The sequence below is a fragment of the Buceros rhinoceros genome, unplaced genomic scaffold, assembly GCF_000710305.1.
Source record: "Buceros rhinoceros silvestris isolate BGI_N320 unplaced genomic scaffold, ASM71030v1 scaffold11101, whole genome shotgun sequence".
Classification (NCBI taxonomy): domain Eukaryota; kingdom Metazoa; phylum Chordata; class Aves; order Bucerotiformes; family Bucerotidae; genus Buceros; species Buceros rhinoceros.
Genome location: NW_010392627.1, coordinates 52,296 through 76,072, shown reverse-complemented (window position 1 = coordinate 76,072; position 23,777 = coordinate 52,296). Strand labels below are relative to the sequence as shown.

The 23,777-nt window shown below is 38.1% G+C and overlaps 1 protein-coding gene across 1 annotated transcript in view; it reads right to left on the bottom strand.

Annotated features, from left to right (window-relative positions):
* Positions 1–7,566: 7,566 nt before the first annotated feature.
* NAA16 (N(alpha)-acetyltransferase 16, NatA auxiliary subunit) overlaps positions 7,567–23,777 on the bottom strand; it is a 57,000-nt gene continuing 40,789 nt past the window's right edge. The window contains exons 9-19 of the mRNA XM_010144567.1: positions 19,077–19,149; positions 18,658–18,827; positions 18,142–18,294; positions 16,222–16,350; positions 15,438–15,651; positions 13,169–13,362; positions 12,328–12,436; positions 11,720–11,818; positions 11,010–11,153; positions 8,430–8,527; positions 7,567–8,175 (exon numbers count right to left, since the gene is read on the bottom strand). Of these exons, the coding sequence (XP_010142869.1) occupies positions 7,975–8,175; positions 8,430–8,527; positions 11,010–11,153; positions 11,720–11,818; positions 12,328–12,436; positions 13,169–13,362; positions 15,438–15,651; positions 16,222–16,350; positions 18,142–18,294; positions 18,658–18,827; positions 19,077–19,149 (1,584 nt within the window). The 3' untranslated portion in view covers positions 7,567–7,974. The remainder of the gene's footprint in view (positions 8,176–8,429; positions 8,528–11,009; positions 11,154–11,719; positions 11,819–12,327; positions 12,437–13,168; positions 13,363–15,437; positions 15,652–16,221; positions 16,351–18,141; positions 18,295–18,657; positions 18,828–19,076; positions 19,150–23,777) is intronic.

The window sequence follows — 23,777 nt, the reverse complement described above, 5'->3', positions numbered from 1 at the left end:
GAGTTTGTTCTCCCCCAGCAGAAGTCATCCAGAAGAGTCCAGTAGTAGAAACTATCAGTTTAAAAGGGTAATGTGACAAAAAAATGGATAAAGTATATATATATGAATGCAATGTAACAACTTTATTTTCTGTGTCACTAAGTTGTGGGTTCAAGCTCAGGACAAACCACCGTTTCTACCTCTACATGGTGCTACTGCCACCATAGCGGGGTTGGTGTAAATAATGTGAGGGATCATCAGCTGGAGATGACGAGTTCTTTACTTCTCTGCCAGTTTTGTTTCAAAACCTTTTATGACTACCACTCCACCAAGAAACTTGTACCATTTCAAATGCAAAGGAGAAACAGTTGTTTTCCACATGCTTCTGCTCTGAATTGTTGAGAAATTGAGGAGTTAAGATGGCTGGATACTGCGCTACTTCATAAAAGTTGTGATTTTTGTCAAGAGGAGGAAGAATGCTGAATCAACAGTGGGTAATACATACAAGAAAGAAATGGGAATTTGAGGCTTAAGAGTTTTGTATTCCATGAAAAGTATCTGACACACAAACCACATTGGAAAGAAATTTTACATCTTGTGAAATGAAACATACAATGGAGCTCTTATGCATTAAAATAGTCAAATATCTCTCCTATTTCACCTCCTCCATAAGTAAAATAAAAGGCAGTGAAATTTTCAGACAGATGTACTGTACATCAGTGCTATTTTTCTAACTAAAATTCACGCATTTTGTACTCCTTCCATCATGGTATTTCACAGAGTCGCATACATGTAGCCTGTTTGGCTCAGTCATTTTTTTCTTCATGTCCAACATTGTTTGGTGACAGTGTGTTTCCAGAGCCTTCATCCTGCCCAAGAAATATAGATTCTAAATGGATGTAGTTAGTAATTACAATGATAATAAAATATACTCGTGACCAAAATGCCTGGCCAAAAAGATACTAACTACATCCAAAGAAAGAAAAACATGCCTTGCCTAAGAAGAATTCTTACTACATATTCCTGGGAACACTGAATATCCTCTGGGTTTTGTGGTGGATTTTTCTTCCTTTTAAAAATGTACATGGGTTTCCATTTTGTCTGTTTTACTCACCCTTGTGTGACTAAACCAATGCTTTGTTTTTTCCCATGATCCAGAAAGCATCTTTCTCTTGTATTGCACCAATCTCCAGGTAACTCAGAGCAGTACAGCCCCAAGAACAGGGTAGGTCAGGAGTGACAAGGGGTGCAGGGTGTTCTCCCCATCCTCCCAGCTGATGCAAGCTGCAGAAGCAGGCTGAAAAAACGCAAGTCTTACTCTCCCTCCCATGCTCTGTTGGCTTTAAAGCCATAGGAGGCAAAAGGAGAGGCCAGGACCGCTTGTTTGCTGAAGGCATGCGGTTGCGTATGTTAGAACAGAAGTGGAGCTCTTCATTTATTTGTGTTGCAGGAGTGCCAATCATGGCCCAGGACCCCATTGAGTCAGTCACCATACAAACTGGAACAAAAGTAGTAATCCTTGAGCTTTGGTTAGCCAGTAAATCACCCTCCTTTAAAGGCCAGGGATTTGCATATTTATGGTTGGGAAATAACCATGCTTTAGTCCGTTGGAGACTGCTCTTGTTACGAGTGCACAGGGGGTTGTGTAGATGGGAAGAAAAGAATCAGTGTTACAGTCCATGACCACATCCTGCGTCCAGCTCTTTCCTCTGACTGAGACAACTGCATTTCAATTTAAAAATAATTATTAAGAGCCTTGGGTTTTTTTCCATTCTTCTCAGCCTCAAATAATTTTTGTGACAAGCCATAGCAGCATCCTGTCTTCCTCACAAATGAAAGTTCAGTAAACCATGCACTAATTCTCCCTGCCAGAGGGAGGATCTGTAGCAGCAACTTCTTCCATATGCTCATTTTCTATTTCCAACTTTAATTTCATAAATAACAGGCTTTCAGTTGCCTTCTCCACACCGCCCAGCACTGACTTATTAGCTGTATTTCTACAGCAAAGGATTTGCAAATGAAACTACAGTTTCAACTTGCAGAGGACAGCAGCTAGAAAAAAATAACATAAAATACCACTGAAAAACACAGGCTTTGGCACTGTAGACAATTAGAACCACAGCCCTGCACATCCAGGTTCATCCCGCCACAAAACTGAAAAACTTGTGTATTCTGCTGTGGTATCTAGGGTTACTTGGGCCCTGAGTCTTCCTGAAAGCACACACCAACTTAATACTTACATGGCATTGTGCCGGGCTTAGTGCTTGACTCAGGCATGAATTTCTTGTTACCAGAGCAAGGTCACAAGCCCTCAGCAAGTAGGAGATGACAGAGGAAAAGAAGTGGTCTGCAAGAGACAGAAACAGCTCATGTTTTTTGGAGAAAAAAAGGTAGTCAGATGTCTGCAGCCAATTTGTGTCATGGTGAGTCATGTACCTGGTTGGGCCAGCATGGCCACCAACCACTGTGGTCCTCATTCCTCAGGAAGGCCAAGGTTCCTGTCAAAATGGGCAATGCTGATGACAGGTTGTCTAACAATGAGCTACCAAATAGAGAGGCAACTGTCCTTTGTCCAGTTATTTGTTGCTGCCATTTCTTCAACGCTCCTCCTCTCCCCTTCTGCTCCTTGGAGATGGCCAGTATAGTGAGACGGTCCATGAAAAGTGTTGGGAAGAACCATGCACACCCATAGCCAGGCCCTGTTTGAGCAAACTCAGAAGGAGCATGGTTTCTTCCAGAAAAAAAACATACTTTCCATGTTGGGAGGTAATTGAGAGGAATTTGTACCTTCCTTGAATAGAATGCCTTGAACAAAATATTCATAGCGTGATACAATGATATGTGGGCTGCTCCTCATATATTTGATTAGACATCACTGTCTTTTAACTGTTTATCTACATATAATTGGTAGATAACCAGCCTGTGTTTGCTGGGTTAGGTTCCTGGTAAGCTGTTGATTTGAATCTGTTCACAGAAGCAAATGGCAAGTGCCAGAACCTGAAGCAGGGAGAGAGGCTGGAGAAGAAATACAGCAGGGAAAACACAAAAAGGTTTTAGCAACAAGTTGTCAGATAAGCTCCAGAAATCCTGTGGATCTATGTCTGTCAGCGTGACATGTTCCAGTCTAGGTGGCATATCAGAAGCAAAAAGGGTATCAGGCATGCAGAGCTCAGTATTGCAGTAACTACCTTTAGATGTTTAGCATCCTGAGGTGCCCGTGGCATTGAGTTGGATATAGGTGTCTCCTGACAGCAGAGTTGTCCAGGTTTTTGATTTTTGAAGAAACCCCTATTTACCAAAAAATAAAATCTTCAGTGAAGCCATTTCCTTCCAAAGAGAACTTGTACACCTATTGATGTCACTACAGGTCTTTTTATTATTTATTGCCTCTGTGTCCCAGAGAACCACGTTGTGGATGTTTCAGCATTCAGAAATCACACAGCTGAGTACTGTAGTCCTGAACAGCGCAGTAACACAAGGGACAGAAATGTTGACTTTTCTGTACCGGCTCACACCTGGATGCTCTGCACTGCCCGAGCTAACCACCAGCACATGTCCTCACTACCTGGATTAGCACTCTGACCTCTGAGCCAATGAAACATGGTCTCTCCTGTGGATCTCGAAATAATTAATTTATCCATGGCAAATCTAACTTCAGTCCATTAGTTTGAATTTCCCTTGAAAGCCATTTTAACATGCAGGGGATGTTATTAAAAGAAACAAAAATTCCTCCAACTTCAGGTACTCTCTGTACTCGTTTCAAATATAATCCAACACATAGATTAGCTAAAATTTGATTAAACACCTCCAGTGACAGTTAGCAGACTCCTTCAGAGCCTGATGCCTTTTGTGGATCCCTGGACATCTTCCTGCATATGCAAGAGCATCCCTGCGCTGCTATTTATGGAGCCAGGCCTCAAGCAGGTATAGCTTGCTGACATCTACAGATAGGTTACATGACAGTTTATTACTCGTGGCATAAGTCCTTGTCTTGAACTGCTCTGGGCTAGGCACTCTGCACAGGAATGAGAAGACATCTCCTGCTCTGGTCCTTGCTTCCTGGTTTGCTTTAAGTTTGACCATTTATCATATGAAACCAGCCCTGGAATTACCATGTATTTCCTTCTCCAGCTTTACTGCATACCTAAAATACTTCTAGGAAGTATTCTCAAAACCCGAACCTCCTCTCAAGAGTTAACAGCACGTTCTCAAAGGCTTTGTCTAGACCTGAAATATGTTTAAGCAGCAAAGTCTGAGAGGTGAACAAAGAGTGTATTTAGTCCATGATAAATTAACCGGAGTGAAGGCTGATCTTCAAGGCCAATACATTCTGCCTCTCTTCAACAGCCTGGGGAGAGCAAGGCAGGAATGGGGCTCACTTACGCTTTCTGCCTATGACACGGGATCTCCCAAAAACCCAGTCTGTGGGCTCAAATATCCTTTCCCAGTGCCTCTGTTCTCAGCCAGTAAGAAATAAGCCCAAGCAACTAAGCTTTCAACCTCAGATCCTCAAATCAATGCCTACAGACACCTGGGTTATACAAACACATCTAACCCACCCATTTAAGCACATAGAAAACACCAATGACCTCTTTCCACTACCTGAAAAAAAATGAAAAGAAGAAAAGAAAAAAAGAGAAACATTTTCCTATGCTCTTACTACAAACCCGGAAACACCCAAAAATAAACAGGGCTGCAACCTTTCCTAGCTATGAAAATATTCTGGATGCAAGGCTTCCCTCTGGTGGAAAATCCATGAACCAACCACTTCTCATTAGCACCTACAACAAAAGTACAAACGATGCTCTTGCAAGCAACAGACATCAAGTGCATTCGCGTCTGAGAACAGCGTTATGTTTGAATCTCTGGTCACGCTTAAAGCTTAACCTCTTCCTACCTGAGGAACTCATTATTCAGGAAGTCTGGAGATGCTCCAGCTGAAGAGATGTCAGAAACCGCTCCTTCCACCATAATTGCTAATCCCACACTAAACTTTGGTTAACTATACAAATACCAGGTTCAGGACTTCCCATCAGGGTCTGAGCTTTTGGAACAGGTTTGTTCCCTACGATGAGAAGTTTGTCAGCCTTGGGGTAAGCCTGCCTGCCTGCCCACTTGCAGGAATGAGAGAGAAGGAAAGACGGGGCACTCGTGTGAGATGACAGTGGTACCGCAGGACCCCACATGAGACTGGGTGCTGGGGCAGTCAGTTCTTTACATTGCTAATGCAATTATTTGATTTGTGTGGGGATAAAAGACAGGGACTTATAAGGAAGCCCACAACAGAACAGCTCAAATCAAAAGGTTTTCCAGGCTGTAGAAAACAAGTCAAGTAAGTAAAACTATTTCCTGTAATATAAAGCAATCAAAATTAGTGCATCGGTAGTTTTACATCCAGACTACATGAGGCATTTTGAAGGTTTTGCTAAGATTGGTAATGAGCAAATGAACCCTAACCAACCTATATATACACACCACAGCAGGATACTTAATGTAATCACATAGGTCCTGTATGAGCCCACAGCTGTAGAACATGTTACAGATGGCAGAAAACACAGCTAACCCAAATTAAGGCCAGAACAGTGCCCATGCCTCCCTGCTGTGTACATGCTCCACGAGTTAGTTACACATTTAGCAGTGGCAGCAGCACTGCTTTTTTCAGCTCCTCCTGGAACTATTTCACAGGCCTTGAGTAAAGGCACAGCCACAGCTGCAGCAGATCTGGATGGTGATGCCCAGCCTTACAGGCAGGTTGCTGCCACCAAAGGAGGGGCAGCGTTGTGACACCCAGCTAGTCAGCATAGATAAATCACAAGCAACAATGGCTCATCATTTGATCCACTGGTGGTGAATCCCAAGAGGTGCAAATGCTACCCAGTGACACGCTTGATCAATTCATTAACCACCCAAAATTAGACTGGTCAAAATCTGATTTGAAGTTTCAAGCTAAACTGATGCCTGAGGACTGGATGAGCAGTTCCAGCACTGCAGCCTTCTTTTGAAGGCCTAGATTAAATCTCTAGCCACAGAAGTGTCCTCACTACCAAAGACAGAAGACCTCTATACCACTTCATGTCTCTACCTTACGTGTGCTGATAGAGTACCTCTAGGGCAGTGCTGAGCTAAACCAGCCCCATTATGGTCAACTTCCTCCTCTTGCCTGAGACACCTTGAAGCAACTTGCTCCACAGCAAAAGGCACATGGTGAATACATCTTGCCGTATTTCTTGAGGTAGTATGTTATTAGAGAGAGGTACGTCTCAATGTACTAAACCGTTTTTTTTCCCCCCTTACTTACAGTGTTCACGTAAAACCAGTGAATGTTGCAACCGAATGGGAAAAAAACTAGTGCATGTGATTGGCTGAAGTTTGATGTCCATAAATAAGCAAAAACTCCAAACCAAAGACAAGTGTGTACAAAATAATTTATTACAGCATAACATATGTTGGCAATATTTTACAGTGAGTTTTCCATTTAACAGTTTTGAATCTAAACAGATGACACACAAAGGAGAATTTTAATTAGAACAGTTTATTTGTCTTAATAAAATCCCCTCTTCATGAACTTACATTTGCCTTTGAGGGGCTAGTTAATATTACTGAAATTATTTACATTGCAGTGAAATAAAAACAAACCAAGACTGGATGATTCCGTTATAGTTTCCAGAAAACGGATTTGCCGTACAAGACACAGTATAGTTATGTTTTGATAGCAGTTCTTATAGAATGTAAAGCTGTCATATGTAGCCATTTTGTCCAGCAATACTAAGCTTTAAATAGGTATATTAGATTGAGACTTCCATTTGGATGGGTTGTATATTTAATAGTTAATGCACCAGAATACGAAGTAAGAAAAAGGTTCATTATGACTCATAGTCTGCCTCTTTGTGCTCCCTTATATAGTTTTTAAAATGTAAAATGTACTCCTCACATACTATTTGCTTTGCAGCACCTAAAGCAATAGTATTTCGGCATAAAAAGTACTGGGGTATTGGCCGTAAGTGGACAACTAAGACTTTTAACGGATACAGTAAACTTAACAGTGAGTTTTTGTGATGTAAAGAACCGTATTCCCTGTTACTGTACCATCTGCATTTGCCCAAAATTGGAGCAGCTTTTTCAAATTAAGTGTCAGTAGATGAACAGATGGGGAGAAACCAGAAGACAGAAGAAGAAGGAGAAGATGGAACAAAAGACAAGCAACAGTATCAAATTCATTGTCTTTTCACAGGGAATTGCCTCATGATACTCTAAAATGTTAAACTGACCATAAACTTAAGGAAATAATAGCTATGGAACACAAAGGAGATAGAATAGTTCTCAAAAAGCCTTGAGTATTTGGTTTGTTCCCCCCCGCAGCCCCCAACCTAATCTTCATATCCATCAACACCGGTTCCATATAAGACACACACCTGACAAAAACATGCAAACCCCCAATGTTTCCATCACCACTGTGCTTCAAAAGAAACCAAACTGACCAAAGATAAAAATAAAATTAAAAAAAAAAACCAAACATGAAACAAACCCAGAAAAAACCCTAAAGAACAGTAAAAGACAGAGAGGGCAATTTAAGCTGCACTTCAGACTTAATCTGCTAAAAACGCTCAAATGATAATTTATTAACAAGATATGATGACATTTATCTGCATATGTAATGACACTTACGTGAAAGCAGTCTTTAACATCCATATTTTTTGTGAGGGAGGGCTGATGGATTATTAAAAGACTTAAAACTGTACAAGTATAAACATGAAAAAGCTGATTAAAGATAACATTTACATAAATATTGGCAGTTTTTGTTGGGAGAAAAAACCTGATAGCATACTCCATTTCATATAACTATCCAAATATTTTGTTTTATACCTGTTGAAGATATTAAAATACAACCTGGAAAAGTAACCCTGATCTGTATCCAGCCAGCACGTAATGAGTCAGAGTTGTGTGTGCACGCGTGCATGTAGGTACACACACACACGCAGGCTCGCACACACCACTTCAAATTTCATTCGACAGCAAATCATGGTTAATGGCTGTGTGGTTCACAGATGCAATACTGCTATCGTCCTCGTTTGTGGCGGGCATGAAGGCAGACGTAAAAGGAAACAGTTTATGACATGCTGCTTGATATTCTTCACATTGAGTGTGGCAGCTTCCAAAACTGCCATCAAGCAGTGCCTCAAAAACCTTTGTTAACGTCTAAAGAAACAAAAGTGACAGTTAGTAAGTGTGATTTACAATTGGTTTATTACTAAGAAGATGTACTGTCAAATACTGATATGAGTAAACACAGGTTCTCTGTTGGTGTTCAGGTATCTTATAGTTGTGTAAGCAAAAAATTGAAACCTTGCTTCATATACCGGATAAATACATAAATTATGATATGTCCTGCAGTTAAGTACATGTTATTTCAGATCCCACAGATTTTTTCTTTAAATACTGTTATCTTTTACCTTCACATTTCTGTCTCTCATGTTTTTATCCAATCTAGTAGCAACAGCAATTGCTTTTTCTTGTCTTGATTTGTCCAGGAAATACATCATCTTGGCACCTTATCACAAGAAAGAACACAAGGTTTAGGTAACAGCGTTCCTAAATGCAATACTGCATATATCAACACAGAATCCAAAAACTTACAGAACAATGTGAATTAGGACTACTTCCAAGTTTTATAAAAAAAAAAAAAAAAACCACGTATTTTCCTCCCTTACTTATAACTTAAAACTAATGAAACTAAAGCTATTCTGAAATTTATTAGAAGCATAAGGATTGATTAACACAGGAGATCTGCTGCTGGAATAGTGAAATGCCTCACTTCAGTCAAGAAATACACATAAAGAGTACATTGATAACTGAGCCCTTCAAATCAGCAGACTAAATGAAATGCACCCTACAAAGGTAGAAGAGATTAAAAGACATTTTCCCAGAGATACTTTGAATTCTTTTGAAAAGTCCTGGAGGTGAGCGAGCTATACAATTACAGAACAATTGTGGAACACAGCCCAGAAAAAGATTCAGACCATCACATATCTGTATGGCAGAAAGGACGGACACACTGGGCTAGGCACCTGGAGCTGAGCGAAATAGCTTGGGTCCAAGGAAAGCATAATGCAAGTTCGGTGATTTGCCTGGACTAGACTACACTGGTGAGAAGTAAGATATTGCATGAACCTAACTGTGCTGATTCTTGGACCATGAACAGTTTAATCAAAAGTGGTCTGGGCACCTCTGTGAAATACTGTGTTACTCCTCTCACATCACAGCTGCCCTGATTTAAAATCTCATCTTCATGAACATGTAGGCATTTCATATACTTTCCTTTTCCTGAAGTCCAGACATCTCACTACATAATCTACTACAAAGAACAAAAATCATAAGAAATCATGTTACTGAAAAAGTTTAAACCCCTCATTCTGAGTGTACTGTCTCCTCTTGGTCATTTCTCCAATTATTATATTCATTTTCCTAATTAAAGTTTCCTAATTCTTACTGCTTTCTGTATCCAGAAGGTGTCAGAAAAACTGCTAGAAAATATATTCGGGGTTGAGTCATCATTGTTAAAGAACTTACTAAACTTAACATAGTTACATTTGTTTGAAGTCAGGGAGGCTATGGTACAGAAATTGAAAAGAAATTAAAATTCTGCAGGTTTTTGGTTGGTTGGTTTGTGGGTTTTTTTTTTTCCACAAGTAATTATTTTAAGCTAAGAGAACACTCACTTGCACTCTCAGACTTCAAGTTTAGGTCTTTCAGACCTCTACATTTTCAAACTTGAATTAAAGGTGGCAGTTTAAGAAGATCTACGTTGTAAAGTAGGTAAGTCGAATCACTTCAAACCTGTTTCAGCATAAAAGACAACTGAAACAAGTGAAGACCTAAAGCTACCAAGGACACGCCTACAGTTACTTAACTCCTGATTTCATTTCCAAATCCTAATCCCACGTTTGTCCCCACTGTAAATTGATATATTCTTGGATCACAGTGATCAAATGTTCTCTAAAGTCTACCGCTTGATCCTAAGGGGCTTTTACACATTTATGCCCCCCACCTCCACTGAACGTCAATAGACTCACCTTCTTCAAAGAGGTCCCTAAGATCTCTCTAACATGGGTGCCACCACTGTGCAACTGCCTGCTGAGATCTCTGTACCTGACTTCCTAAATCTTGAGCCTGCTCACAGGAAATGGGTGCAAGTGTATCTCTCAAGATGCTGTCCTGAAACAGGGATCTTTCAGAGGCTTTTCTAAGTTTGGGGTGAGTTACCTAACCTTCTTTTAAGAGGTGAAGCTGAAGCAAAGTTTCTCCAGTGATTCTGCGCAGGCCTGGGGTAACTGCTACAAACTAGGTGAGACAGGTACTGCTCTAAGTACCTGATAAATCTACTCTTATTTTTGCTTCCTAACTGCTGGAGAGGTGTTTTATTTTCTCCTCCTCAGGTGACACTAATTTTTATTCCAAGACTTCCTGTGCTCAGCAGACACGACAAATTTAAATTCCAGCTTCCTTTGACTTAATTCCAGCAGTTACTTGTAGGTCTTCTATACAAACAGCATTGAGTGTCGTATTTCAACATTTTTTTGTTGACCATGAAGCAAAAAGGCAAAAGTAGTATAACAAGTTTGTCATGATATTTTCATTGATGCTTTTGCTGTGTGACACAGCTATGAGTAGGAACAGAGACATTCCAGCTGGCAAGAAAACAGGGAATAGCACTGCTCTAATATATAGGGTTTTGTGTTATATTTTCTAATAATTTCAAAACAAGAAGCTGCAACAGGAGGGATGACAGTGTTTCCATACTTGATTATCTGTGGTGGTTTGATTGCCCTTTTTGGAGATAAGAAGCAGGATCCTTATGCATCTAGTAAAAAAATGAATGAGGTTTAACATGGTAAAAGCGGGCAGAAAAAAAATGTAAGCATGTGAATTTCTGCCTCACTGGAATTTATGTATTACAGACTGCAGATAAAGAGTCTAGATTTAAATCACTCAGGTCATCTCCTTTTCAAGAGCATTGAAAAGTTAAAACAAACCTGACAGCTGGTGCTGAATGGAGGTAGCATTGTGTTTGAGAAATTCTTCATTAAAACTTTCCAAGTTTTTATTAACAAAGATTTTCTGCATTTCTTGTGTTAGGACCTTGCTCACAATTTCTGGGAGGTTACTATGGTCAGATACTAGAAGAGAGAAGGAGAGAAGCAAAAAAAGCCATTTAAACAACAACAGAAAGCAGTGTGAAACCATGAACATCACTTGTAAAACTTCCATTTTTAAAATACGGCCACATAAAGAAACACAAATTTCAGTTCAGACCAGGTCAACATAAGCATTACCAATGCATAGTTGAAACACCCAGAAAGGGTGCTTTGTCATAGAAATTTTCTGCTGCAAGTCCACAATGTATACTTGGCTTCAATCAAAATCTTTCTCCCATATCTGCCACTTACTAAAACTTAAGAATTTCAATGATCTTTTGAACACCTACTCCTCTGAAACCTATCTAAAGTCAGTTATTTGGTCCACCTGGTGGATTAATGGAGGAGGAGTATAATGTAATAAACACACAGTAGCCTGCAGAGCACAGCCTGTGTTTCCTTGGGATTACCATGGAAAACATAGGTTTTTTTCTTTCTATCTGTGTGTTTCAAGAGTATTTGTAAGTCGCACAAATATGTAGTTATGTCCTTGTACAATGTAACTTCCTGTATCTTTATACATACATTTGTACATACTACACACATACCCGCTTTAGAGAATTTAATCAAGCACTCATGTAGCCATGGGTTATTACTGTTGATTGCAAAAGCTCTTTTGACAGACTGTAACATTAACAGAAACTTTCCTGTGGGAAGGAGAAAAAACAAAAACATACCAAGATTAAGAACACAGAACTATTTCTCAACTACTGTTTTCTTTAGTAGATCTAGTACAAACATTAGAAACACCAATGTCTACACAGAATTAGAAAGGAGATTTATTCTTCCCATCCAAATAGCTTAATACAATAGAAATGCCTGCTGCTCGCACTTTGGAAATGCTGCATAGATGATGTTACTATCTGCTTGGTTTTGTTTTCCTCAGGATAATTAAAGATCACACTGCAAATATCTTTCTACAGCATTTATTAGTATATGCTACAACTTTCTTTGCTCTTAGGTTTTTTTTAAGGGTGGCTGGCTAAACAGAATTGCTATTTCCCCAATTTCTACTGGATATGATGCAAACCCCAGCTTCAGTCAAGTAAACAGCTATTCCGGACCATTTTAGACCATGCTCAGATAACACAGACTACAGTGAAGAATTTTGTAGAGAAAAAAAAAAAAAAAAAAACAGAATTATGTGGTACTTTACCTTTTCTAAAGTATATTTCAAATGCTAATAAATGTGTCTCTATTTCATCTCCAATAAGATTCTTAAGTGGTATAAGGAACTTAATGGCTTCTTCTAATGGATTTTCTACCTGTTTTAATAAAAACACAGTGAAGTTTAAAGCTTAAAATAAATGCAAAAGAAAAACCACCAGGGATAGTTTGTTACTTGGAGCATTTAAATAAGAGGCCAAAGGTGAACTGTACATAGCTTTCTGAATGAAACTGAACCATAATATTTTTATTTGAACAACAATATTTAGTACTTAACTCATGATTCCATGTTGACAAAGACAGCGCCGTTGCTAACTCTGGCACTGCTTACATAATGTACTCTGTGTTGTAACTTAGCATTTACAAAACAATTAAATACAACCAGCTATAAATACATATAGCTTCAGCTTGAACTTCAACTTAAAGCTTGCTATCTGTGACAAAGGAGATAGTTCTTTGAGCTTGGAGAAACACTGCCTCATGTCTTCAAATTTTGTGAACTGCAATCATGTTTGTTAGTTTTCCTCTATTCACTGTATGAAAACCAGAGTTTTTCAGGCAAGAACCATGTTTTAGTTCAGTATCTATTTTAATGAAGGATGGCCTACTGTTTGAAAAAACAGTATTTAAAGAAAACAACAACACTAATACAGAACTTTGATTTAGAGGCAAAATACTACTTTATGTAAGTAAAGACAGACCTCAAAAAAGTATCTTTGCACACAAAAATGGTTTTATAAAGAACCCTGGATTCTTTTAGAACCTGAGAGTAATCCTGCCTTATAGGTTTATGATAATCACATGAATGTAACATGAAAGACCATGCTAACCCTTTCCAGTTTTTCAGGAACTAGCTCTTCCCTGGGTCCACTAGTTTCCTCCTCCTCTTCATCTCGCTTCTTCTTTTGATTCTTTTGTTGTCGCTCTCTTTCTGCATGTTTTCTTTCCTCTTCAAGCTTTGCTTTCTTCTGTGCTCTTCTTTGCTTGCTAAGCATCTTCTTCAATTCTTTGGCTGATAGATTTTCTACGGATTAAGGTAACAAACAGATAACTTATATTAAGCAAGTATTTAATTAAAAATCTTGTTTTTCTTTTAACAACACTGACATGCTACTACGCTCCTCCCCCATATCAAAATGGCATACTTTTACAGTGATTTCCATTAAACACCAGCACTTCCAGACTATAATCACTATACAGCCAAACATTACTACTGGATTTCTATTTACAGCATTATACAACACTTGTTCTTGCCTATTTTCCCTTACGTAGTTACAGAAACTTCAAGTTTGAAAGGTTAACTACACAAATTTGTTGCACGTATGATAGGTTTTACCTTAGAAAACAGACAACAGTTTTCAAGGGTAATATTAAGCTCCCATATCAACTGTAGCTCAGTTTCCTTCAAATGCTAACTAGAAACATCCAGATGGGTTTACATTCTATCTTAAAACAGGGTTGCTCTTTCAATAGTGTGTGAACAACATATAGCCATGATAATTGCATTGATTTTCCGCAAATGCCATGGGATAGCTAAGTGGATACAAGCAAAAAACTGATATTGTTTGGAGTGAGGAGAGGCACATTATTCTGGTATGTATTAGCAGGACCATTATATGAATCTTCAGGCTGCTTAAGGTGTCAGATTTTTAGGCTGGACTAGCATTTCAATAAACCAAGAAGGTGTAACAGTTCTGAAAAGCAGAACGCACAAAGCATGGCTTCCTACAAGTTCACATAAAAGTGAGGAGCCTTCAGCCTTTCCATTCATCCTTCTTTTTCTTTCCCTGCTGTCCCACTGACCTGACCAGTCTGGCCAGAATAATATTGTAATTTCCACTCTGTTTACTGTGGTGTTTCACTGCTAATAATGTGGCAAAGAACAGACAAATGGACTACTGACAGACTAGAAGGTCTTATTTTGTGGCTATGGGACCATGACCTCCCTGCTGGGGCCAACTATCAGACAGATATGAAGCAAGGAGAGGCAAGTGTTCTTTTTACCCCATTCATAGAGTGCTGTCTCCCCCTGTGGATGGGCCTACTGAAGCCCAGTGCACAGCATGCAAGTGAACCAACGTAACGACTGAGATTTCTCCTCACCTTAGTTTCTATGACATCAGGATAGATCTATCAGGATCCTTTGCCACACACTGATCTCACATTGTATCCAGACACAAATTTAAGTGAAAAAAAGATGCAAGTGAACTGTGCTGTGAAATGTGCCTCTTTTTACATGCACTTCATTATGCATAGGCAGATACAGAAAAACATATTATTCACCTCTGAATGAAAGGTAAGACTGTACTGGGAATATTAAGTGGCATTTTTGGTTTAGTTCAACGTTTTCCACCACGTCAAATATTCTTCCTTTTGTAAAGAGCTAGACATTAACTTCACCCCTTTAGTCAACAGCCACAGCAGTGCTGGCAGTGGCTGCAATTCCACAAAAGGAGTCACAACTGTTTATCTTAAAGGAAAAAACCTCATAACTCATTAGTCATTGAAACCTCAGATTTCCAAACCATATCCCACTGGTCTCCTAAGAAAGTCTGCTTTCCATTTAACACTAGTTTAAAATTGTTTCCTAAGTATATTAATATTGCTAACACACAGTTATCCACGTATTCTTTGGTCCTGAAGTTACATGGAAAATGATCAAATGTGTTAACTGGTATTACTATGTAATAAATTAAACACACTAGATAAAAGTTAAATTCTTACAATTCAGACTGCTTTCCCACAACATCTATCCAGTGTTTCATGTTAATGACATCTATTTTTTGCTTAAATGAACAAATGGCTGAACCGAACTACATTACTTTGTTTTTAATATTGTGAAATGCCACTCCTCCCCAAGCACTCCATCTATAGCTAGGTTCATTCACGGACTAGCTTTGCAATATGATGAGAGGAGAACAGAGAGGAAGAAAGCTCTAGCATGTTATCTATGATCTTTGAGTTATCAAGTGGTGACAGAAAAGAGGAAAGAATTGTGTATGTTACAACTCTTATTTATTCTATAGCTCATAATTTACTCAGTTTAATAAGCTTTTACATGTGTCATACACATATGAGCCTCCATTATGGTCTAGATACCTGAATTCACTTCTTGTTCTTTGCTTTCATTGGTAAGAGGATTATCATGGAGCTTCAAGTAGATTTCAATTGCTGATCGAGCAGCCTTGAAGTAGAAGGCATGTTTTCTAAGCCCATCTTCTAATCTCAAAAGGTCTACATAGGCACGAAGAGTCATCTTTCTCATGCAGTATGTGTGGAAGTCAAACTGATCATCCGTTATCTCAAAAAAATGCTTCAAGAGAAAGAAAAAACCACACAACTCTTATGCACTTCCCTTGCTTTGTCTATTTTTTTTTAATTAGGTGGACGTGAATAAAGTTACAACTGATGTTATTTACAGGCAATATTTAACGGGCACAGAAATATCCTTACAACACTGTCCAAGGGGACCTCAGAAGGAAAAAAATCCACTCAGAAAATTCTCATTTTGTTAACAAAAACTATAATGTGATTGTTCAAAGATTTAAGCACTCTAAGTCAACTGAAATGTGATTGTTCTGATTAAAAAAAAAAACCACTTGGCAAAAGACAGCATAAAGTTAAGGTACAAACAGCCATATAGTTGGGAGACATGGTATTTTATATAGAATCCTTTTCACTTCATATAAGCATTTTTTTTTACAGTAGCTAGGGATGACATCTTACCTATTACAATAAATCAACAAGTATAACCTGTTTTTAAAAAATCATTATACTAGAAAGTGTATATGCAAAGAAAACCATGCTCATTACATCAGCAAGTATCTCCACTAGTATGTGATAAATACTGGGAAAGAAATTGATGGCATTTGCACCTACTTACCCTTTCTATTTCATGGCATTTTTTCAAGGCATCACCATACTTCCCTAGCCTTTGATAAGCTGCAGCACATTCAGTCTGGAACCACATACACTGCATCTCATTTAGGTTTTCCATAGCAGAAGTTCCTTCCTGAAATAAGTGTCATTAGCATTTCTTACGATTATAATTTACCAGCTGCTTCTTTCAACTATGGCTGATTTCAAACCATTAGTAGAAAACAATCCTTCAACTACTTGGAATACAACAGAAAATGGATATAACCACACAGCAACTAAGAATAATACTTGTGATACACTACACTAAGATAGAAAGGGATAGTATATTGTTTTTAATTTAAAACTATCTCAACAAGATTTAGTGTCTTAACAGATTCAGATTAACTCATGTTTGCATACATAGTCTTTTACAGTTTGTGGGCAGAAAACACCACTTTAAAAAAATCTTAAAAGTTTGGCAAATAGTTTCTGTTGTTTATTACCCTGTCAGGTAAGTGAAGTGGCATCTACTAGTTTAAAAATCCACCAATATATTTACTGCTTTGTCATGTGGGATGAATAATTCTAAGTTTTTAAAATCTGACTTCATTTATTTAGACTAACAAATTCTCTATTTCACACTTTTTCAAGAAAAATAACTGGATTTGTTCTCCATAGTTTCAATGCTCTAGATTAACAAACCGGAAGCATGTTCCACATATCACAAAAGCTAGACACCAGATTTTCAGAATGGTCTTTACACTAGAAGGAAATCCATTTCAACTCACAACGTAACTATTTAGGATCAGATTCATCCTATCTTACCACAGGTATCTATGCTAGAGTTCTGTATTTCCTGCTCTAACACTTCCCACAACCATATCCGATGAGTTTTCAATTGTTCCCAGAAATAATTAGAAGGCTCAGATTCACTTTCAAGTGTTTTCACATCTAAAATTCAGTAGAATTAAGGAGTCTAATTAATTTATGTGCTCCAGGAAATCCCACCAAGTAACTGCCTTCATATTTAATTACATAAATAACATGGAAATCTAGTCTTTTTTAATCTGAATTTAAATTCCGTATGTTTGACACTGAACAGAAGTGCTTACCTCATCTTTTAAGGATAATTTTTACCAAAATTTTTGTCTGTACTAGCTTAAAGGAATTAAACGTTCGAGTCCAAATTAATTTATTAATAATTAATAAATTACATCATAATGAATACAGTGCACATTCCTGTGCAGGTAGTTGCTTCTGGACCACTACCTTTGAACAATCAATTTTTCCAGTATTTACTGGATCTGTACTGCTGGAGTCCTGTGCCCAGCACTGGGGCCTCCAGCTGGAGAGCAACACAGACCCGTTAGAGCAGGTCCAGAGAAGGGCCACAAGAAATCAGAGGGTTGGAACACCCCTTCTATGAAGAAAGGCTGAGAGAGTTGGGGTTGTTCAGCCTGGAGAAGAGAAGGCTCTGGGGAGACCTTACTGCAGCCTGTCAATAGACTTGAGAGACACTTCACCAGGGTCCATAGTGACAGGACCAGGGGAATCTGTTTTTAACTGAAAGAGGGTAGGTTTAGATTGGATGTTAGGAAGGAATCTTTTATGGGGGTGGTGAGGTACTGGAACAGGTTCCCCAGAGAAGTTCTGGATGCCCCATCACTGGAAGTGTTCAAGGTCAGGTTGGATGGGGCTTTGAGCAACTTGATTTAGTGGAAGGTGCCCCTGCCCATGGCCAGAGGGTTGGACTAGATGATCTTTAAAGGCCCCTTTCAACCCAAACCACTCTGATTCTAAGTAGTTATTTGCCTCTAAGTGTAAAAGCATTATCTTAAAAATAGACACTAAAATTAATTTTTGTGTTCTGGTCAGAAGTTACATGAATGAAAAATGAACTGCCAGAGGCAAACAAAACTTCTCTTCATTAAAGCAATATACACACCCTGGTGAATTTAGAGCACATCTCCTCCGCATCCTTCACCATATTTGCTCGTAGCATGTATTTAGCACATTTAGAATTGATAAATCTGTCTGCAGTGTCCAAAGACTGTGCTTCATCCATCCATTTGGCAGCTTCCTTGAGGTTACCTACATGCTGTTAGGGAGAAATTACACAGTTAACTTTTAGTATAAGCCTGCTATTGACCAACTCTTGAAATCTATAGGTTTGTTATTTCTCCCTCAGAAATAACAAAAGACAGTATTATTGTTCGCTCCCCCCTCCCCCAATTTTTTAGAATGACAATTTGCTCTAAGTTGTGACTTGCTTCACGAAACAAACAAAAGGGTTTCCATTTTCCTTCTGACAGAACAGTGCTGAAGAAGAAACTCACAGGAAAACCAATGCCCATAGCCATTGCTAACTGCAATGCTATTTGCTCACTCACACCAGTCTGGTGGATTGTTTTTTTTTTTTTTAATGAAATAGGTACTCTACGTGTCCACATTGACTTTTTACCTTGTAAATTTTTGCTTTTAAATAGAATAGTTCTATTAATGTTGGAGTGCTTGCAATTGCAGAATTAATGTAATCCAAGGCCAAAGAACACTGGCCAAGTTTGTCAAAGTGCTGTGCCAGGAAATACTGAACCCAAAGCAATGTCGTCGGAGGCTCTTTCTCTCCATTTTCTGCAAGAAAACAGAACAAGTTAGAGTAACCAGTAAGGCTGAAGACTGCTTTTGAAAAACAAACAAAAAATAAACGCAAAAAACAAACCTTGGCAAATTCAGCAAGTATCTCCTGTAATGCACTCATTTACTAGGAGGTATTACAGCTATTTTCTTGAAAAAAGTATCAACAATTCCACAGTTCTTGGTAACTGCCATAAACAGTATTAATATCTACAGTGTAATTAATACAAGATCATAGAAACTTACCACATGTACTAAAAAGATCACAAGTTTTCAAAGAGGCTTCATAACCAGTAACAAGTTCTTGGATCGTAGAAACCTGTGTATTAAAAAAAAAAAAAATCAAGTTATGCTTTACTATATCATGTTTACCTAAATTAACTCACTGAAATCAAAGTACCTGGGCAAAATTAGAGAAACTATACTAAACCAAAAACTTAGCTGGGAAAAAAATTGGATGTATCCTCCTAGTTCACTTTTCACAAGCTACCTTTGATTACCCCTTTTAAGTATCACTATGGCAGAGAAACAGGTGCAGTCTTTGGCAGCTTAGAGCAGAAAGTGAACAAATATATTTGATTAGTATCCTTTTTAAGTTGTGTTTTGGAATATTTGATTATTTATGCTACTAGTTTTTAAGTGTCCAATCTAAGACAAATGAAGAAAGGTGCTTTGGAAAAGACTCTGTATGAACTTCCTGTAACAATGAAGAAATAGAAGAGAATTATGTGGTTTCTGGCAGGCCGATATGTACTATTAAAGATTTTTTGTTCTTGTGAAGAAGGTATTGTGTTGCCTAGAATATGGGCTGCAACTTTTTCCATAAAAATCTATGTATTGGTTGATTTAAGGCTAGTAATTTCTGAAACCAGACCTTGTCAACAATATTACTGCTCACTCTAAGGTTGGAGACTAAAAATTCACCCAGTTTTGAACTCACATTATACAAGTTTAACATTTACCCTATGTACTAATGTTAGGTTCTGTGCTTTTTGTGACAATTAATGATTCCAATACCAGGTCCACAACTTCTAAGTGCCACACAGTATTTCTAAGTATTCTCTGAAATGCTCCACCTGTTTTGTAGCTGAATTCTAAACATGCCTGCCATAAACAGCAAGAAACCAGCCTCTTAAGGAAACAAGAACAATACTGAAGAAAAAAAAATGATTTATTTACATAAAGTCCCTTCTGTGTTTTGGGTTATAAGATCTGACTGTAAGCATAGCAGGATAATGCCTACAGTCACCAATTATGTGAAACTTAAAGATGATAAAACCCTAAAACCTCAATGCTTAAAGGTAAGGCCATCCTACAGTTAAAAAAAAACCTCCATTGTAAGAGTAAAATAAAAAATACCATGAAGAGGCAGCAAAATTTTTAAAAGTGAGATTTGACAAAGCACTTTTAACATACAGTTTGGGAGAGGAGGGGAATGGAATAAATATTGTTCTAGAAGATCAAAGTAAACAATTTGAAGGTTACTACTTTATTTAACCTAATTCAGCACAATAGGCAAGAAGTAACCAAATACTGTCTTTCAAAGACAGTAGAGGAGGTGGCATATCCAAATCATATGCAGCCAGTGTAAATGTCTCAAAAGTGCAATAAAACATGAACACACACGTATTCTGGAAAGTTCTAGGCAAATCTCGTAATAAATGGTTTCTGGTACCAAAATCTCAAAATAAAACGTCGATAAAACGTTTCTAGACCTCAAATAACTACAAAGTGACAAAGAAACGTAAAGGTGTCACAACTAAATGGACAAAGGCAAATAAATGCACTAAGCTGCTCTCTGGCTTCAGACATCTATTTACTAAAAGAAACCTTCAATGACCTTAGAAAATCATTGATGAGTCTCTTCTCTAAAATGAGTTCAAATGCAGAAGCAAGCATCTGCTTCAGGTAGCAGGCTTGCACTGTGTGCAGAACAAGTGTTATTTCCCTGCTGCTTTTCACTGCAACTTCAAAGTATTCCCAAGTTTATTACCATCTGGCTGTTAGTAAACTCAAATTCGTTAGAGACCAGCCAGCTTTGGTAGACTGCTGCGAACTGTGTGTAAAGGGAGAAAGATCCCTTCTTTTCTTTAATAAACACACACCCCCACCACCAAACTACAAATAATTTTTCTACTACTACTCACTTGGAGTATGGCTTCATGGCTGGACAAAGACCATGCCTCCACCAAAAAGAACAGTGCCGCCATCTCCACACCACACATGCCTGGTCCCTGCTTTGGGTCAGTGATAGTGGCTGTAGGCACTGCTACAAGTGATTTAATCCCTGCTCTGCCTCAGTGTACAGATGCCTAACTACTAGTTCCATCATCAGACGAAGCTGGCAGTGGGCAGCCCTGGGCAGCGAGGCAGTGACAAAGCCTCTCTTTCTAGCAGGAGGGTCAATCAATCAGCTTTACAGCTACAGTGTAATCAAATCCTCTGATCTTGAGGTGGTGAGAGAATACCAAACCATACCATGTTTTAAAAAATGCTAAATTCTTCCAAATTCAGAACTCTGCAGCTGTTTTGGCTTCTACAGTGCAAGAAACTACACTGGAGTGGTCATTCTGAAAACTACTTTGAACATTTGGAAACACATATTCAGCAAAAGCAATAGCTACAAAACCAATGCAAATCAGGTACTTAGGCTATTGCAGACATTCTTGATGAAAATTACAGTATCTTTGTTTCTCATGATTACTCAATCATTTTCTTCCCTTTCATGCTTACAGTTCAACCTCTTGCTAGTAATTTAGGAAAATAATTCCAGGTTCATGTGCTGCTTTGGGAAACAGATGATCTGAAAATATGAACCCTATTTTCTGTGTCCATATTGAATGCAAATTTAGTAGTGAAATCTATGTCTTTGATTTACTACCATCTATTATCTGTATTCTAGTCACCACTGCCATCATAAAGGCAATAATATTTAACTATTTCTAAGCACTACAGCATTCTTCATTAAGATCATTTTGCAATTTCTAAAATTCAAGCTGAGGTATCTGGAAATACTATGATACTGACTATGAGTTAATTTCAAATGGTATTATTCTAGGAAAAGACTTTAATGAATCTGAAAAAGCTTAAGGTATTACAAAAGCATAATTGAATGAAGTATGAATGAACTGAATGAAGTAATCAACAAATCTCAGGCTTTGTTACCAATTCCAAAACTGGGGCCTCCAGTTTCAGAAGCCTCTTAATCAGAATTCAAATCTCAAACCTTGTCATAGGTCACTACCTACAACTTGAATTTCATTACAAAATATAAATGAGCTAAGAAGCCTGAATCCAAGGAGGGGGAAATGTGCATTGTTCTTCCCCATTAGCACTGACATGTCAAGTGCTCATTTTCCCTCCTATACCTTATGTAAAGATTAAAATTGCATGTGCTCACAAACCAGAACAGACTCTTGTCAAGTATAACAATCTTGCAAGTTAAGATAGCATCTTCCACGCACTTCTTGAAGCAAAGACTCTACAGAGGCCAGAATGGTTTATTACTATTCCTGTGCAGTTTGTTTCAACTGGAAAAGATAGTTTCATAATTAAGCTTTAAGTGCTTAAAATGAGTATTTGAGAAATAGAAACTGAAAGTAAATATCATGCATACACTTTTTTTTTATAAACTGTAAGCCACAGGAGCACAATTCACTTGAACCAATTCTGAGTTTTTTCCTGTGAGCATTAGTTTTTCCTTATCTGATTATACTGAGAAATATTGTGTCCTCTTTGACAAAAGACAGTCTAAGGGAAAGTTACTGTTTTTCAGGTAAGAAGCTGTTGGCTAGAACTCTTATCATCATTTGTAGCTATTACGGTGGCAATTGTGGGCCAGTCATTACATGGAAATTTGTGCTGCATGCTATGCCACATATCAAGTGACTCGGGCCACAGGAATTTTTCTTGAGACAAGAGAACTATCAAAGATAAAAAAAATATGGGGTTCCAAAATGGGACATGAGGGCTATAGTAGCCTAAATTCTACTTTGTTTTTTATTTTCCTATACTCCATGTAGGAGGTAAAGTTGAATGGAATGACAAAAATAAAAATAAAGAGAAAAGCAATACAGAAAGCTTTTTAAGAAACACACAAAGACGACGTGAAATACATAATCGAAGATGAAATCAACAGCCCACTAGCACAAAACAGGGATGCAAGTTTTTTAAAGAGAAGGCTCAAACTCTCTGGCTCATTACCATGGAAATGAAATTACTAAATTGGTTGTATATCCTATTTTTACAGCAATTGGACAAAATTTTCTAATAGACGTTTTCAATGAGAGCCTTCAAAACACAAATGCTGTTATTTCCTTCTTCAGTGACAACTGCAAGAAAAGGAACTGAATTCAGTATCAATCACATAGAAATACTGCAATGTACTATGAAGTCAGACTTCAGCTGTCTCAATAGCTTCCCCCCCACCCCCGTCAAGGATTCAGCTCACAGTCACTACATCTAAGTATTTTCCTCAGTTGCTGCCACTACAAATCAGAAAGAAGTGACCAGCACTTCCAGTGCACAACAGATTAAAAGCTACTGTGGCAGTTCCAGAAGCAATCTGTATGTTTAACATTTGGCACAGGTTTGAGTCCCAGCCTTTTGAAGAACATATTTAGTATTATCTGCACTTTTCTCAAAGGCAAACAATGAAAAGGGGAAGTTCAAATACTGCTAATGACACAAAATTTCAAGGTGGATCTACCAAGCTGCCCAAACAAGAAAATATACTACTGACCTGTAGATACAGATGCAATGGTTGTCTTAAGAAAATTTAGTTATGCATTAGTCCATAAGAATCTCCACACAAATCCCAGAAATTATGTGCTTTTATGAAAAGATTTAATGGTTACAGAATTCATAAATATTTATACTACTGAAACAGACAAGGAGTACATTATCTTGCCTTGAACACCACCAGCAATGAAAAGAGTACAAAAAAAG